The 19,396-nt window shown below is 35.4% G+C and overlaps 1 protein-coding gene across 4 annotated transcripts in view; it reads left to right on the forward strand.

Moving 5' to 3' along the window:
- TBC1D5 (TBC1 domain family member 5) overlaps nt 1-19,396 on the forward strand; it is a 319,471-nt gene that overhangs the window by 190,035 nt on the left and 110,040 nt on the right. For all 4 annotated transcript variants that reach the window (XM_064673504.1, XM_064673496.1, XM_064673525.1 and 1 more), the window contains 4 exons: nt 956-1,044; nt 2,522-2,572; nt 2,661-2,730; nt 8,035-8,207. In XM_064673504.1, coding sequence (XP_064529574.1) covers nt 956-1,044; nt 2,522-2,572; nt 2,661-2,730; nt 8,035-8,207 — 383 coding nt within the window. The remainder of the gene's footprint in view (nt 1-955; nt 1,045-2,521; nt 2,573-2,660; nt 2,731-8,034; nt 8,208-19,396) is intronic.

Here is a 19,396-nt window from a genome sequence, read left to right on the forward strand (position 1 = left end):
AAGGAGCCAAATGTCTGCTGAAGATGAGGTTTCATTCTGCAGGCTGTAGTTGTAGCTGTCAGTGCATTGCTGCTTGCCAACTGGATTGCTTGTTTCCTGAAGCGTTTGCTTCTGCTCCTGGTAACAGTTTGACAAGCCCCAGGTGAATCAAGCCGAATCAAGACTCCGCTTTTGTTCCTGTTGAGCTCTGGGTAAAAGTAGCGACGGGTGGCCCAGCTATGCTTCTAATGCTGGCCCAAATCCTTAACTGTCCGCCCATGTTTTTCTGTTCTGATTCCTGCATGTTTCTGTAGTTTTCCTGTAGCTTAATATAGATTGCATACATCAGTAGTACTCTGCAGTGGAACAGTACCAGGGCTCCATTGCATTGTTTAATCATTGCTTAATGACTTTATTTTGAATGTTGACATAACAACTTAGAAAACCGGAAAATCCAAAAACTTACTTTAATTCTCATGTCCTTAGAAATGGGAGTTTCATTTTCTTTCCTAAATAGCTGCCTTTGTCTCCTTTGAAGCATACTGTTACACTTTTATCTATGTTTTTGGAACATTCTAAAATAAAAAATAATTTTAAATTTTGTAATTTGTCCCTATTGCAGATCTCTGTACTGTAGATCATGATTATAATTATCATAAATAAAATTCATATTTATGAACATAGATCTTGAAGTAAACTGCCAGGTGCAGGGTTGCCTACCATTGCGGATTTGTTGTGCGTTGTGCTAGAAAAAGGGAGAATAACTTGCTTCTGTATATTATAGAAGAATAAACACTTGGATTTAATCAGAATTTAAGATAAAAGCCATTGATTATGAAACCATTCTGTTAGGAACATAAATGTTCATCCTTTTAGTTAGTCTTCACCTAATATTGCTGTCTGCCTGATGCTAGGCATTAGGAACTATTATATGACTGAAAAATCTAATTATACTTTTGCTTCCTTTTGTGTTTAGGGTATGCATGAACTTTTAGCTCCCATTGTCTTTATCCTACATTGTGACCACCAGGCTTTTTCACATGCCAGTGAAGCTGCACAACCAAGGCAAGCATTGTGTTTTATTTGTATAGTATTAAAACCCCACTTTCTTAAAAAAAAAAAGTAAGTTGGTTGGAATATAACTTATAAATATGTGTTCCATAATTCTTTGTTTATAATTCATAAATTGATCTCAGAAATCCTCATGCTTAGATGGGACTGTCCTTATTTCATCTTACCTACTGCAGGTTCTGAAATTTAGACATTGTCCCTTTCACAGATATTAATTGGCGAAAAAATGGGGAGATAAGAAACCTAGGAAAAACCTTAATCAAAAAGCTTACCTGCAGTTTCACCTCATTCTTATTGCCAGAAGTGGTTTCATTTTTATCATTACAGTGAGGAGACAGAGTAGGGAACTACACTCATAGAGCAGACATGTTCCCACCACCTCTAGCTCCTCGTATCTTAAAAGGGAAGATAATCGATGTCGACAAATTGTTGTGATTGATATTTCTTTTATCACCTGCAATGTTGTAGCTGCAGTATCTAACTGTTCTTTGACCTAGTAGTAACATTAGGTTTAGCTATTGATTTTCCATTTCATTCAAATGTGTTTATGTAGATATAAATGCAATCATACACATATGTATAAAATATTACATTACATATGATTGTCAACTAAATTCAGATGCTTTTTTCTTGCTCTATGCACAAGCCTTTTATTTTTATTAAAAAACAAACAAACAAATAACACACACCAAAAAAAAGTTTTCTTCTTTTGATATTTTGGACATTTCATTTGGATTTTTTGCATTTTCTTTTGGAGTCCAGCAGTGAATAAAAAACAATGTAATTATGTGTACTATATAATATAACCTCTGCTAGTGCCCCTCAGCATGACTGTCCAAAGGCAGTTAACCATAAAGATGATTATTTACAAGTGTATGTTTTTATTCAATGTCTGTCCCTAGATATCCTGAAATTACCTAGAAGATGCTCTTCAGTGCTAAATAACTTAAAATAACCATGTGTAATGTGCAGCATTCTGTTCCATCCCCATTGAAAAAGTAGAGCTAAGCAGCAAAGATGGAAAAGAGGTGCTGTCACTGATTAATTGCTGTTAAAGTACAATAAAAATACAGGCTATTAAAACAAAATAAATTAATGTTTTGATACTGCATATTTGACCAGTAACCATATTTTTTTTTTGTTTGGGACGAACAGTGATAGATTGTGCAGCAATCAATTATTCTAGATCAAGCATATTCAAATAATACATTGTGACATTCAGTAATTTGTTATTTGGAATAATTAGATGGTTACTTCATTGTAGTACAGACAAGGCAGCTAATTTGTTTTTGATCTTTATAAAAAGGAAAGACTTCATTTGTTCAATGGAGTTGCTCTTTTTAATTAAAAAGGCTAGTTTTCTCATTTGCACTTTATATGAAAGTTGGCTTATAAATACTTGATAGTACATGCAGAACGCTGACCAAAAATAAACATTCACATTTGGATTGTTCTCTGTTGCCTTTTTCAGTGAGGAAATGAAAGTTCTTTTGAATCCTGAATATCTGGAACATGATGCCTAGTAAGTTTTAACAACTTTCTTTACATTTAATTTGCTCTTATTTGTAATACATTATTTTACACCAAGTTTCTTGGTTGTTCCCTTTCAGTGCCATGTTCACACGTCTTATGAAAACTGCAGAACATTGGTTTTCAACTTTTGAACATGACAGTCAGAAGGTAACTATTGCTTTAAAATGTATTTACTGTATTTTTAAGCAACTATGACTTTTAATATGATTGAAGTTATTCAAAGCTAATAAGACATCTCTTAAACAACCTGGTTTTAAAGCAGGCTCAAATGAGTTTACAAAGGTTCTTCAGAATTTGCTCATAAGCTCTTGAGGAAAATCTTCCAGATGAGAGTTCCTATCTGTTAAAAGATCACTTGGTAATCCAAAAACAAATGTGCAAACACAGATTTTTCTACGTACAGGTGATGTTTGTAGCATTGGAGAGAGTGCCTGTCATAGGCACTTCTGTGTGCCCAAAACCTGTGCAAATGTAATGTTAAATAAATGCCTGTAGGCAGTGTTTAACATACTGAGGCTTGAATTGTTTTCAGCTGTTTACAATATAAACAATTTGCTGTGAAAGCAAACCTTTAACCATAGACTGTCCGTCAAAGGTCGGAGTGCATCTTTCCCTGACATCATCACTCCATTTCTTTACTTTTTTTCTTCTTAAACTTAGGCTATTCAAACAGGGGGAAAGTCTGTGCCTTCATACCTCTTGTGTATTGGTACAGACACCACTGTATTTAGTACATTTCTCCTTTTCATAAGAAAGCTTTTGCTGTGTTGTGAGTTTAGTTCTACTGAACTCCCCATTGTGGGGACTTTCTAGAAACCATCTAGTCCTTGCCTGAAACTGTTTTTCATGTATGGCATGAGGGACAATTCCCTCAGTCAATTGCTCAAGTTTTTCTTTGAATACTTTTTTTACTGTCTCTTTCCCTCTATACATTTCTGTCTTTTTATAATTCTAAAAAATTATTTGTGTGATGGAGCATATTTAGAAGGCTCTAGCAAAACACAGCAGTATTACAGGTATTGCCAGTGTATTATAGCCTAAAAGAGTTGGCCTCCAAAATTAGTTTCAGCTTGATTCATTTTCAGCATTTTTTACATAGACAATGGGGTGGGTACCTAGAGTTAACAAAAAACTAATAGGAACTTAATTGGGTTTGGATGTCTGTATATGTGCACCAAAACCTGTATTCACAAGCTGTAATTAGGGAGTACTAGTTTTAATGGTGGTTTTGCCAGTCTATTGAAGAAAAAGATGTTCACCCAAGACTTACATAAAAGCATCTATTTTCTTTAAATATGTAAATATATCTGTGTGTATATTTTAATAGCTGTGGAGCATTGGCATCTTGGCCTAAGTTATCTACACTTATAAATTATATGTGCATTTTCATATAATTCTCAATAGCTAGGGATAAAGCATATGAGATACAAATTTTATGAACTTACCACATAGTCACTTTTATTTCAACGGTGAGGCTGTGAGATGTTTCTCTGAGTGTAGCTTTTCAAAATTCAGTGTATTCAAATGTATTTGTTAAAATTTCTGTGACAGAGGTGGTAGAATTTGAGGTTGAATTTTATTCCAGGCAATAACTAGGTCTGCTTACAGATTTGCAGTACTTGGGTAGAAGGTGAAAGTTTACATTGCCCTTTCCAGTCCTTTCATGACATAAAAAATTAACAATGCAAAGATAATGGATTAAAATCTAGTTGTTTGTTCTTGTTCTTTGCAAACATGTATAATCTTTAATAATTCTTTCTTGTACCTATGCCTTTTACAATCATGACTTTGAGGGTTAGCTACATAATAAAGTCTGAATCTTCACAAAGGAAGCAATGAAAGCATGTGCTCTGAGAGACATGTTACATTTTATAGCCTCTAACAGTTGGTTCCATTACTCCCAAATGCCATTAGAGGAGCTTCTCCAGCTTCTCTGTTCCCTAGTGGTTAATGAGAGAAATCTGTCCATGGTTTATACTTGTTCTATGTCCTAGCCTCTCTTTACTGCTGTAGCATTTGTTTCCTAAATGCATGAATATATAAATTGTATTAGTATTGACTACTAGCCATTCCAGTTTGTGTTGTGATAGGTATTGTTTTGGGGCAGGATTTTGTGACTTTGTTCTTAATACTTACCTAATTTTTTCAGACTTATTTCACTGGTATTCATATTTAAACTGTTCGTAGAGGTGAATCTGGCACTCTCCTATAAATGATATAGCACATTCTGAGCCGTCCCTCTTTTTCTCTTTTTATCGTGAGCCACATTCTTTTGGGATTGATCATTTGTATTTCGTGTTAGCAATAGATGACTAAACACATGCACTCAAATTTTTTCCTAGACTTAGAAGCTCACAAAAAGAAAAAGGGTGTTTCCTCGCATGTGGCAAATTAATATATAGTGAGTATGGGCAGGTGTCATGTCCACTTGGCTTTTGTGCTTTAGGCTCAGGCATTGTTAGTCATTTCTAGTTAAACATTTTGGCGGCTTGGCTGTATTAGTTTATTTGAGCGTCTTTCTGTTTGGGCTGTTTGTTTCACACCAGCTATGTGATTTTTTGGAGCAGTTTCAACTGACTAGAGGTATTGTCATTTTCTCAACCAAATTGCATGAGAGGAGACAACAGACATGACATCGTTGCACTCTAGTCATCCACCGAGCTCTTGGTAGAGTGCACCGAATCAGGAGGCATGGACAGGCAAGGCTTTGTTATTGGTTGCAGCTGCTGTCCTCACAGATTCTGTCATGCTTTGAAGATTTCTGTTAATGGGGTTAATTTCTGAGATGCTGATAAACTGCATTTTGATGGATACCATTAACTTATCTCGTATTTTTAAAAATGGCAAGCCAGCATATACTATTGGATGCACTTAGCTGTGTTTGATAGTCAGTCAGTCTGACAGTCAGCAATGTGTCAGTGCTGCATTATGCCAAGGTGCACAAATGCTGCAAGTGACAAATAACTCCAGTTTTGGCACAGAGGAAGCTTGCATTAGTTTTGATATTCAGAATCTTTTGACACTTGAGCCAGTGTTTAATAGTTTGTCTTGTAATGTTGTAAAGATGGCTGTAAACCCACAGGCAGCTAATGATGTAAAGACTAATCTGAGTCACTAGCTAGTCATCTCACATTACAGATTCAATTAAGTAGAGTGAGTCTGATGTTGAGATTTTCATACAAGGTTCTATATAATCAAGAAAAGCTTAAATACATAGATCTTTTGAGTCATCAGAGTTACAAATGCATGCAGTGGCCAAGGTGAAGTTAAAGTCTAACTCAAATAAACCAGAATAAAGTTCATACCACAGATGAGTGCCACTGATAGAATATAGTGTACGAATCTGTAGAGTTACAGACTTCTATGATTAGTTTCAAAGATAAATTGATGTGTTTATGCAAAAAATTACTATAGACTGGCACCCTAACCCTAATGGTAAGGTAATGTTATCATATCATACTTTAAGAGTGGGTTTCTGAATAGAAGGAGATTAGCAGATACCCATTTTCAGTATTTGGCATTCTAGCATATGACCATGAAATGAAATGAGTCTGAAACTATAGAAGATAGCCATGCAATGGAGAAATAAAAAGTAGAAAGAAGGTTGCCTGACTTGGCAATAAAGGAGTTAATAGAATAATTTAAAAAAGAAAGTAGGAGAAATATCCTTTCTTAACATACCTGTAGCTGTGAAGAACTTCAGTGTTTATCTAAGTAGCAACATTGCTTATTAGCCTCTGAGATGCTAGATGTTTTATTTTAAATTCCGATTTGTTAGAACAGCAAAGATTTTTAAATGAATGCGTGCCATTTCAGTGAGCTTTATTTGACAGTATGAGGGAGCTTTTGTCAAATGATTTGCTAGAGCATCTTAAATGAATATGTCTTGGTACCACAATAGCATGGCAAAACCACCATACTATAATAGACAGATCAGTCCCTTTGCTGCAATTGCCATAGCAATGCAATAATTAAGTAGATTTTAAGATACAATTTATAATCAATCAGATCCTTAAATAGAAACATTTTACCTGAAATCACTGCTCAGCATCATACTATATTTTCTGCAGTACAGAAATGGAATAATTAACAAAAAGTATTTCAAGCAAAGGAGAACAACATAAGTAATGGGCTTTTTTTGGTAGAAATTATTAAATGTTCACTGCCCACTTGACTGTTAAACCATGTTGTAAATGATTTTGAAATATGGGTACGTTTCTTCCTGTTTCCTAACATGCTGATATGGAGAGAATGGGGCTGAAAAGGGACTATAACCAAAAGAAACAACCTTGAGGATAGTTTATATGACAAAAACAAACTTTTCTTTGTTATTGAATGTTAAAAATAATGCTCTTTTCACTGTATCAAACCAAGTGAATTTGTCTTTCAACAGTTTAAACTGGAATGAAGTCTTCTGAAATTATTAACCCTTGGAGCTTGATAATGCTTCTCTGTCAATATACTGAGCAGAAAGGTAGAAAAACAGAACTGTTTTTTAAAGTGGAGGTTTGAGGTCAGAAGTTATGATGACAAAATGCAACAAAGTCATTGTAAAAATCTTCTCTTCTTACTGTTCCCATTTGCCCTCTTTTATAACTTTAACATTGTTTCTGACAGCTTAATTCTCTATTTCCTTGTTCCCCTATCCTTCTCTTGATAGGTTTGACTTGTCCTTTTTTATTTCTCATCGTCCTTTTTACGTGTTTCCTATTCAGGTCCGTTCATTGCTTGCTGCATTTCTTTCCAGCATTCTGTCTCGTTTTCAGTAATTCTTTGCTCTTTTGCAAGAAGAACAAATTTAAAGCAGTATAATGTTCAAGGTTGCTAATACTCCACTAGTTTTCACTTGGTGTGTGTCATATTGTAGATCATTACATAGTTTGCACAACCCATAGGTCCAACCAATCGCTTTCTAACCATCAAGTTCATCTCATTGTTCAATTTCTTTTTTCTTTTAAAAATTTTCTAATGCTTTATCAAAGCTGTGTAGATTTTGAGGTACAACCACCAGATATTCTGAGCAAGGGAAGCCTGTTTAGAAAGGCTTATTTGAAAGGAAGTTATTTCCTATTTGATATGCAATTTATTGTCCTCTGAGGGCATGTGTTCTCTACTGAGTTACCGTTCATCTGCTTTGTTCTGGACTTACTTAGACTGCTGATATTAAAGCTAAAATAAAGCTGTCAACACTTTGTTGGAGCATGAAAAGTAAAGCATGCACGTAAAAATTGATGTGCTGAAATGAAGGGCACTCCTTGGCATTCCTGGGAAGAGGAATCCCACGGTACCTTCTGCAGAAGTGGATACTTGAAAGTCCTCTTTTGTTTTAAAAGAAATGAGTTATTACTGTGTTTATTTGGAAGCCACTGATTGCAACAAACCAAATCTCTTGTACGCAGTCCCTTTAGACATTAAATCTTCTTTTTTCCCCACTCTTTTCTGTGTCTGCAGGAGAAAGATGTGATGATTACACCTATGCCATTTGCAAGGCCTCAGGACTTAGGCCCATCTATTGCTATTGTAGCAAAGGTAAACCAAATTCAGGATCATCTGCTGAAGAAACATGATATTGAGCTGTACATGCATCTGAACCGACTGGAAATTGCTCCACAGATTTATGGCCTGTAAGTGTTTGCAAAGCATTATTTAATTGCTTCTTTTTTTTGTTGTTTCATTATATTAGGACATTTTTTCCCTTAAATTTTGGATTAGAGGAATGGGACTAAAAAGAATTACCTCTTAGACCTTATTTGATTTGCAGCATTACAGTAAGTGACACCCCACTGTTTTATTTGTGACAGTGGCATTCCCAGAGCAGCTAAGGTCCATTCAGCTACATATTTGAGACCCCTGATGAAGACTCCCATCGTAGTCTGTATTTACGTACTGAATCAAGTCCACAGTCTACCTGTAGTTTTCCTATGAGAACAAATGGGATAATAGGACACAAAAAAATTATTAGCATTAACCAGTTTATTCACCTAATTTTATCACCACTTCAATATCAGTGAACTTTTCCCTGTTGTGATAATGGGAGTTTGGATACTGATAATATGGGCAGAGTAGAGGGGCATGTAAAAAGTTAAGGCACGGATATAATCAGTTGTCTGTGTACAAAGTAATCCCCAGTAGTTCTTTGTCCATTAAACTGCTTCATCTCCGGTCAGCTGCTTGTGTATTCCCATTCCAGGGGGGCTTATTGGGCCAGGTGGGACTTTGCATGTTGCCTTATCCATGTGTTTCTGCTGCATTGAATCCAAACCACTTACAGCTGCTGTAGTCAGTCTGGGTCACTACAGAGTGTGCAACTTGGACAAACCAAGAGTAAATATGAATTGACTGTGGTTTTGAAGAAAAATTTTGCCTTCATTGTTTGGAATTTTAGACATTTGATTCAATTTGATCGTTCCTTAAGGAGTTGGCAAGCCATATGTGCAGTTGCAGTGACAGAAAAATGACACTTTTTTAATTATTTTTTGCAGTGATTTAAAGTAAGATTGGCTTTGCCTTAAGTGAAAAAAAATCATTTATAGGTGTGAATTTCTAAATGTAATTGTGGATTAAATATAACAACTCAATAGAAAATGTGGAAAAGGAAGGAAAAGATGACTGTGTAAATGTCAGGCCATAACTGCAGTACTTAACACTGAAGTCTAATTTGATGTTACCATAAAATGAAAGAATGCTGCAACATAGTATACTCTCAAGAGAAGAGTTGAACTAAAACCAAGTAGTGGTCCCAGATTTATTAATAACTTATATTAGGAAGATAAATATAATTCTACAAAACTTACTTAAATAAATTTTATAGGTATGGGTTACAGGGAGAGGAAAAATAAGCCAAGTAAACTCAAAGTATTAAAAATACGAAGAGGACAGATTGTCCTATTACAATATTTTTTGCATAGTGTAGTGTTGTGTATTTTCTTAATATCTTCACTAATCTGGAAGAGAAAGCAAGCATCCCTAATGATCTTCGGGGTAGTAATGAATAAGTAGGCAGTATAAATATCAAGAAAAACAAAAAGACTGTGTTTCTTTTTTATGAAGGCTCATGAAAACAAACAGAAAATAAAATAAGATAAACCACAGAAATTTGCAGACAGATATTTTGGGGCAAAAATAATTTGTACTGTAGGTATTCACTTTAGTTTAAGATTTTGCCTTTCAGTTAGGGAAATAGTTGAAAGAAAAAATCATACTTTAGCTCAAACATAACATTATAATAACAGAAGAACGATGCAGTCTGGTGTGGCATAAATAGAACTGAATCTGAATAAAGAAATTTACAGTTAAGAGAATGAATTATGAGAGAAAAAGCTTCAGGCTGACTATCAGGAAAACCTTACTAACAGGAAGCTGTTAGACTGTAACATAATATATCAAAATTAACAAAGGAAAAACCATCAGAATATTTTAAAGACAGTCTTTGAAAAGCTCTCAGAAATGAGTAGTATCGTAGAGATGGAGTCTGCACTGGCAGAAGAGAAAAGTAGGTTGCCTGTGAGGTCATATCCTTCTCTGATTTCTGATTTAATATAGAGGACAGGAGAAAAAGAAAGGGAAAGGAACATAACTGTGTTGTATTATTCTCACCTTTAATGATGTCGGAACGCTTCAGAGTAGTAATTTCCAGTAGTAAGCCAGCTGACAGTCTCAGATGCTGGATCTTTTCCTGTATTTAGCATTTCTTGAACTAGAAACAGCATTTCTTAAACAAGATAAGTTATTAATAATTGCTAAACCTAACCCAAGTGAAGAATTCATGTGAGTTTTTTGTTGAAATTTGTTGTTTTGCTGAAGTTTGTTGGATTTCCCAATAATTAATATTCATCTGTCAGCCTTGATATCACTCAAAAAATATACAAATGGTAGAAGGAAGACTGGGATCTTCCCTCAAAAGATATTATGGTGTTCCTGAAGAAAAGGATCAACAAAAGGCTTGTGTTTAATGACAGTCTCCCCTAAACTGAACAAGTTATATAGTTTACTTATTTTAAAATATAGTATTTTATACTTTGCATCCTTCTATAACCTTCTGGGCAAGGTAGAAACAATTCTTTGTATTTTCATACAGTTGATTCCATCCTTTGATGTTTACAAATACTTCTTTCTATTTTTCAAACACTAGCAAAACTTGTTCTGCTGGGAGGTCAGGTACCCTACTGGGTTGTACATTTCCATGTTCAGAAACTGTCCTCTAAAATAAAATGTGGTTATACTCTTCCTGAAATTATGCAGTAAGTGTGGTACGACTCGTTAGTTCTGGTTGCTGCCCAGTAGTGCAAAGATTGTATCCTGGTTTTGTGGAAAAGTAGACTCAGTGTGTTTATCATATCCATGTGAAAAATCTTTGTTTTTTCTTCCTCAGTTAGTCGTCTGCAAACTGCAGTGTCATAGCCTCAGTCAGGTGTGCCAGGCTGCATGCTGGGAGGTGCTGCCAGTTGAGAAGTCTTTTCTCTGGATAGTTTATGTTTTGAAGTTTTAGCTCAAGGCAGTAGATTACCTTATCTTCCAGAGGGCATCAGAGAACAGACTTCACATTACCAGCCTATCTCATTTCATTGCTGATCAGGAAGAGAACCCTGTTAGGTATAGCAAGGTATACTGGGGTCCTGGCTATGCCATATTTCTGTGCTCTGCTTGTTCAACTTGGTATCATAGACAGTAGCAGCCTTACCACAGGAATTTCTGTAGCTGGAAATTTTGTGAAACCGTACTTTCATTCACTTGCAGTCAGCTGCTGCTTATCCCTGTGATAATTATTCAGCTGCTATTAATACCAGCCGAAATGGAACCAGCAATACAGAGATAAAGGCTTTGTGCATTATCATTCTTCACTCTTCTTTCTTTGCCATGTCTCCAGCTTGTTCTTGGACCCCAAGATAATGTTTTGGAGAATAACATTGTTTCATGTTCCTGTTAGCACTGTGAATAGTGTACAGTCTAACCAAACTATATTAATTATCTAATCATATCTAATTTTGTACTTTGTAAAGTAAAGTACAAGAATGGCTTGAAAATAAAATTGAATTGATTACATTAACAGTTCAGTGACATGCTTCCTGATAGTAAACTTTTATCTAAATAAAAACAAAAAAATTCTAAGATTGAACAAGAAGATTGGATACTCTGAAGGGTTGACAGATTGAATATTCAGTTTAATTGTAAAATTAGATGAGTTAACAATGATTAATGTCCTAGATTAAATGGTACTCTGAGGTTAATTTCTTTGACCCTTACATCTAATTCATGTTAAAGTACAAAATAATTATTGCAAAACCATTCTGCATTTTCTGCAGTGGACAGTCTTTGCAGTGACAAATTAAGCAGGTTGTGCTCTCAGCTTGAAAAAACAGGATTTAAGGAAAATTTTCATATACCTATATTGTAGGACATTTTCTTCCATTTAAAGTAATTTGTAATAGGGGGGCTTCTTTTATATTTCACTGAAAAGGTGAATCAGTTGGAAAAGTCCCATATAATATCATTATTACTGCTTTATTTTATGTATTCATTTGCATCAAATGAATTTCTCATAGAACTGTGTGCAATAAGTACAACCAGATCACATAAATATATATGATACAGTTGTATAGAAATAATACACAGAAAGATAATGACAAGGCATAAGCATAAAAAGCTTTATTTAAGAACAAAAATTAACTGTTGGCATAAACTCACTAGCTTGTGCATCATAACAGTGATGACAGTATTATTTTGGTAAGGCAAACTCTTTCTAAGCACACATCCAACAGACAATAAAGCACATGCAGAAGTGAGCGTAAATATTTCATGGTAACTTAATCTCAGTGCAAAAACGGCCTTCTCAGAACATTCAGCTCCGATGACTTTGCCTCCTGCTGCCACTCCGCCTTGCGATGATCAATCAGACAGACGTACTGCCTACCGCGGTTCGAGATGCAGTTTCAGCCCTTTAGGCTGATACCACCATTATACTTCAGGAAGAAGCCTATCTCATGAAGCAAAGAAATAAAAAAAGAAAGAGAAGGATGCAAACTAAGTTGCAGGGAAACCAGACATGAGCGTAGATTTGAAGATAGCATTGGAAAGGTTATGTTACGGTAAAGTCAACAGCAGATGTGCTGCTCCACTATTACTGTTCTTAGTTGCTTTGCTATGAGCACTGCTGTGGGGCATCCACCTGTTTTAGTTTCTTGCCCATGCCATTATGGTACCAGGCAGTATTCTTTTCCATAATCAAATTGATCTCTGGAGGAAGAATTTAAAGGATTTTACCTGTGTAGTAACAGAACATAAATCATCGTCAGTGTATCCAGAAAAAAAAGAAAACCTCACAAGCATAAGAACCTTTCATGATCTACAGAAAAGGTAGATCAAAGATCAGTCTTGCTAAGGAGAACTCTACAGATCATTCAGGACGCCCGAGTTTATTTTGGATTCTCACACTTCAACGAAAAGAAATGAGATAATATATGACATGGTCCAAACCCATTACAGTTCCTCTGTAGCTTTTAATCCAGTGTCATCAATCAATTGGACAGCAATTATAATGAAAGCAACTTTGAGCTATTCTGCCTGTAGTAGGGGAACCACCAAAATCTGGCCTTGCTATTAAAACAAGTGAGTATCTAGCAATGGCTATGACTAAGCAAATACGAACTCTTTCTGAACAATGTAATAATTCTCATTTGAATGTCCAGGACTAAATTAATCCTGAACTTAGTATCTGGAATTGCTGATATTTTCCAGTAATTATTTTCGGTTTGACTTTAGACAAAGCATTATCTATAAAACAGATTTAAATGGAATATATAGCCCAGCTTGTCTGTCAGTAGAGAGCTTGTTAAGGATTTAATGTCAGATGAACAAGCCTTTTTAAGAAAGATTACTGTCCACTGTTGGTCCCACAAATTAAGAGATACTGAATTTTTAGATAGAGCTTTTGGGGGCTGACTCAGACATCTGAAGAATTTACTATGAATTCTATCTTGCACAGTGGAAAAGGTATTGTAAGAAGAAACCTCTGAGCTGTAAGAAGAAACCTCTGAGTTGAAAGTTAGGTGACAGACTGAAACACATCTAGATCTGCTGTAGAAAGCTACAGTGTATTTTGATGCAGACAGGGCTTGCCTCACCTAGTGTTGACATACCAGTTATACTGGGATTTACTAATTCAACTTACTTCCTCTGTGCAAATAAATTAGGACAATCCTTGAAGATCAGGGTAGGTGTCTTACCTTCAGACAGCGAGCAAATCCTGCTTAACTCTAGAAGCTAGAGTTTTTCTCTTTTGAGGTGAGGCTACTCACCCTTTCATGTTCTTAAATGATAGATATCTGTTCCTCATTATTGAGTTTCTCGAAAAAGCTTTTTAGTAAATTGATTGAAAAAAATGTAGATTTCATTTTGTGCTGCTTCTTCTTGTATATTAGGTTGAAAATTACAGTGTGATGAACTTCAGATTTTATCCTTTTACCCAACTGTCACAAATAGTATTTTAGTCATACCTTTCACTTAAGATTTTAACGTATAAATAATGTAAAAGCCCACTCTATAAACAGAATGAAGGATTGGTTGAGGTGTCAAAAGTGTTCGTCAGAGTTTTACTCTCTTGCTGCCTAATTATATGCTGAGATGATAATGAGTAGTACTGGATGTCTGTGAGGATGGAATGCAGATTTGTTATTTTGTTGCTTCTTGGTGCATGTGATGTGCTTCCCATATAAAATACGGGGAATTATCTTTATCTGGGAAGGAAACAGGTGAGAAAGCTTCCATTTTGACTTTTGTCACATACCCTTAAAAAAAAGTCTGGTGGCATCCAACCATAAGTAGGCTTAAAGACCAGTGGATTTCAATAGAATTAGTATCCTCTGAAATCTGTGATGAATTTAGTGGGAATATATAGAGGGAAGTTTGAAAGACTGTCTTTGTCTTTTTTTTTCTTTCACTTATGTGGACAGTAGCTGTTAACTGTAAAAGCAGAACAATGTATGGAGAAGTTCTACTCTAGCAAGGAATTTAAAGTGCCACATATCAAGTATTTCCTTCTCCTTTGCTTTCTTTTTACTTAAATCACATCAACTCTTCAGGTTAACCAGTACTGTTTAGTTTAGTGCATCATTTTGTTTCTTTCAATGACATGGAACTTGGTCTAGAAAACTCATGTTGGAAATCGGTACAAAAAAGGCAATAAGTAGGTCAAGTAACTGTTGCAGACAGTAATTATCTCAGCATATGCCTAGAAAATGGAACTGTGCTAACATGTCTGTGTTGACATGATGTTAGGAGGCAAAATACAGCACTTTGGACTTAAGCATTTGCTAGTAACCAAAGCATCTCCTGTAGAATCCATGCCTGTGGATATTTCATGGTTTGGTTAACCAGTGCTTCATCCTCACTGCTTATTATTACATAGTCTGTCTGAATCAAGTTAGTATGGTACATGCAAACACATGTGACTAATAAGCCCTTTATTTTCCCGTGAAGACATACTTCTAGAAATTATAATGAAGTAATGAAGAGAACCACAGGCACCATCCTACAGGGAAAGATCATCCTGTCATTGGTCCTTGAGATAAAAGTCAGTATCCAAAGGTAGTCTGATGACTGATAGAGACTGAAGTTCACCCTCCGAATCTTTTGCATTATCTTGATACACATAAAAAAGAGCCGCAGAAAGAGGAGCCTCTGCTAGAATGCAAAGAAGAGCCTCAACAAGAGCAATAGTGAGAGATAGTAAACACGATTTAATGTCCAAATTGTAAAATCTACAAGTTACCACAACTGGGATCTAGTTGGTAGTGCAGATAAGATGATTTTGTTTGAAATCTTTAAAAAAATTACCATGAAATACTTAAATGCATAACGTAGGCCTGTTGGAAGCAGAGGAGATAAATTTCATTTAAAAAACTTTTTCATACTTTTTCATTATTCCATGTCAGAACAAACTAGGCCATTTTGGATTTTTATAGATGGGGAGAAGGATGACAAGGAATGGCATTTGAGAAAAAAGCAATAGTCAGTGAACTGCTGTAAGATGTGGGATGACAACTTCAGGGATACACAGTCTTCAGTCTAAATCTCTCTTGGCCTAGGAGGACATGTTAATCATCTAGCTCTTTGTGGTCATTTTCATCTGAGTCCTTAGTTTTAGCAGAAAATTATATCCTGAAACCACAATTCATCCCTAATGAAAATGTTGTTGAAAATTAGTGAAATGGTAATTCTGTAGGAATACGGCCAGTCTGTGTTTTCTCTAAAGGCATCTGATTGCCCAATCGAATGCAGTTAATTGGGAAAATGAAAGGCAGTATAGTGTCAGCATTGGAAAGAATGCTTCCTTTTTGCCTTTTCTCCTTACCATAGTTCACCAGGTAGTCAAGTCAGTCTGCCTCTTGTTTCCAGTCCAGATACCAAGCATAGTTCTTGGATAGCCATTTCTACCCCTATGGGCAGTGTTCTACCCACCCTTCAGTCTAACCAGATGTTACTCGGACTGAGCTGAGGGGGCTGGGGTGGAAAAGTGGGGAATTCTGCAGGCAACCTATATAATTCAGGTTATATGTTCTAAATCTTCTCTGGCAGTTGTTTTATTGGGAGTTCTTGAGTTGGAAAGATACATGACAGCATTGGAAGTCTGTGCAACAGGAAAAGATCCTGCCCTGAAAATAATGCAACAGTCTGTCCTAACTTTTAACTGGGTGAGCTGGATAGTAGTTCTCTGACCTTGTGAACCTTTTTCCAACATCTTGCTAGAGTTGTAGAAGCTTCATCAATAAAAAAAAAACCTTGTTCCAAATAGGTGCATGCCTTGAGTATCTTTTCTGGTTCTGATGTGGTTTTGAGCAAGAATTTTTAAGAGTATCCTATGAAATATTAAAGCAAGCCATCCATATCTGAAAAATAAAATCCATTAACACAGGTCACAGGAACAGGTTACTCAAGTGTAGTGCTGTTAATTAGGGTGCACAATTTTGTGTAACTTTTGCATATTGTATGAATTCACAATATTTTAGTCTAGGTAAAGCATGAGAAATTATGTTTGAGAAACATTTCTAAGAATAGAATTCGCCAAAACTAATGCTGTAAAAATGGGGAGACTATTTCATCACTCCTCGTACTAAATGTAATAGCACAAGGCCTTAAAGGGTTAAGTTACATAACTTAGCATGAAGGCTCCACAGATATAGCAAGAAGAGAAAATCTGTGCACAGCATTGCAAAACAGAATTGGTCTAGTGAAAAAGAACAAAAGCAGACAAGAGTAAGAGCTGGTATCCAATACATGTTTTGAAATCAGTGAATGAGTCAGATCTGAATTTTTACAGAAATCCAGGGGTACTCCTCTTCTGTTTTCTTCCTCTGAAAACACTCGTAACATACCATTTGCAGCTTGAGATCAACTTCCACTGATGACTCTCTTGAATTTCCAGATAGCACTGTTCATAAGGAAAAAAGGCAGTGGATGCACCTAGACCTTGCTACTCAGTATTGAATGTATTGGCAGCAGAACAGTAATTCTTCCCAAATTTCAGAGAAGCAAAGTGTCATTACCCAGTATAACGTCCGCTGGAGAAGTCCATGAGAGAACACTGCCTATCATACACCTTTACACTGTCATCTGTCATTTCTAATGATCTGCTTTTCTTTACTTTTTGTCACCATATTTGAAATTAGGACCATGTTAACATACTTCCTTTGATTACCCTTCATACATTTTATGTCCTTGAAGTCTGAAAAAGTGTCCAATAAAATGATCTTCAAATGCCACACAAACAATATCTTTTGCTCTTGGTATTGAGAAAGGGGAGAGTGAAAAGAAATTTCATGTTTTCTGTGTTTTAAGTTCACAATATAATATAATGTAATAAACTATAGGATAGTGAAACTCCCCCTGTTTCTGATTGCTGTTAATCCTACCAATAATGCTACCAGTTTTTTATTAGCGGAAGTGTAGAAATTAGTAAAAAGTATTTTGGTACTTTGTGTAAATCTGTACACATACCCGCATGTGCAGTGTAGCAGCAGAACTGTGTAATATGTTTTATATTAAATATTGTTACAGTGTTTAAATCAAAATTCCACACAACATCTAAGCACAGTCTTTAGTCGTTTACAGCTTTTATCAGTAAATGGTGTGTGAGCTGTTAGAGTTTAGCTTGGGCCTTGAGGTTCATTCCATTTTTCCTAACAGGTACACGTGGGAATGATGTGCAAAACCATTAATATCAGGTTTGGGGTTTTTTTACTAATGCAAGTACAGTTAGGTAGAAGTATATGGGGCATCCTGAATCAGAGAATTCTCAGTGTTTTACTTACCTGTGAGAGAAATCACAAAAGAGTAATCAGTCAACAGAAGAAAATATAACCAGTTCTCACAGAAAGTTTGCAACATACCAGTGTGCTTTAAGGCTATAAACATTTATATTTGTACAGACTGAGTGGTAGAAAAGATAATGGCATCTTTGACCTTAGCAATTCATATATTAGTATTAATGGTTTGACATGCTACTTATTGAAAAATTGTTTAAAAGAATTGAAATAGATTTAATTCTCCTTTTGCTTATTTCAGTAGCTGTAATAAGAAAAACCTTTTTAATGGTGTAATCCCAAATCCAACTAAAGTACTTGGTTATACATCCTACTTTACTGTACATCTGAGCTCTGGGACTCTTCACACTGAAACACATCCCCTGATTTATCTTCTGTCTAAACTATTTCTTACATTATGACTCTGTGCTGCAGCCTTTGATATTCCCTGTGACATCATGAGACAGCTGTGTTACATTGTGTTTAAGCAGTACTAAACCTTTAAACTTTAAACGAATATTTTTCTTCTCAGAGGTATAAATAGAATATGTAATAAGCATCTGTGGGATATGCAATTAATGTCACTTGTGAGGAAAGACCTTCATGATGCACTTGGGTTTTGGCACTCTTAAATTATGAGCTCTTTACTACACTCATGGGATAAATTCCATATCCCCCAGATGCTTATTATGTATCTTCCATCTCCCTTAATTCCTATTAGCTGGATTAGTAGTTGTTGTGATGTTGAGGTTTATGGTAATTTAACTGGGGTGGTTCTCAGTGATCAATAAATAAACTTCAGAAGTTTAGTAATTTTTATTTTCTGGCAATTCTAGCGTGCATAGCTGTAACTGTTTACATTAACTGTTATACCAGAAACTTTGGTCATCTGTGCATGCTGGTCTATCCATTAACTAAATTTCCAAATAAAGCAAAAGATTACAATAGCAAAAAATGAGCTGAATTGCAATGTTGTGGCATGACCAAGATGGGGGTATTTTCTTTAGCATCCACACATGCTAAAAAAAATACTTTACATAGAGAATAAATATTTTTTGTTAAATGATGATATTATTAATGTTCTAGTCACAGTCATTATGTGGAGAGTTTGTCAAACTGGTACAGAATGGCCTAGATTAGTTGTCAACTAAGGAGCAAATAAGATTTTTAAAAGACTCAATAAAGTCCAGTGATTAATTGCTATATATTCTGATTCATGCCTATCCCATTTTATCTAATTTAATAAAAGTCTAAAATGATGATTAATCCTTTCACATCAGCAGTTGCTGGTACATCCATTACATGACCAATCTGAATTCCTCTGCCAAGGAGTTAACTACTATTTTGAACTTGGTGTGAAAAATATCATTATAAATTTCATTAACCTGATCATCAAATTTAAAAAAGTCAACTCATAAAATCCATTACTACATATCATGCATCGAAGATTAAAAACTGGTCCTTAGTGGGCAGGAATAGCCAGGATTTAATTCCCACAGCATATGTTTAAAGTGCTC

The sequence above is a fragment of the Pseudopipra pipra genome, chromosome 1 (genome assembly GCF_036250125.1).
Source record: "Pseudopipra pipra isolate bDixPip1 chromosome 1, bDixPip1.hap1, whole genome shotgun sequence".
Classification (NCBI taxonomy): Eukaryota; Metazoa; Chordata; class Aves; order Passeriformes; family Pipridae; genus Pseudopipra; species Pseudopipra pipra.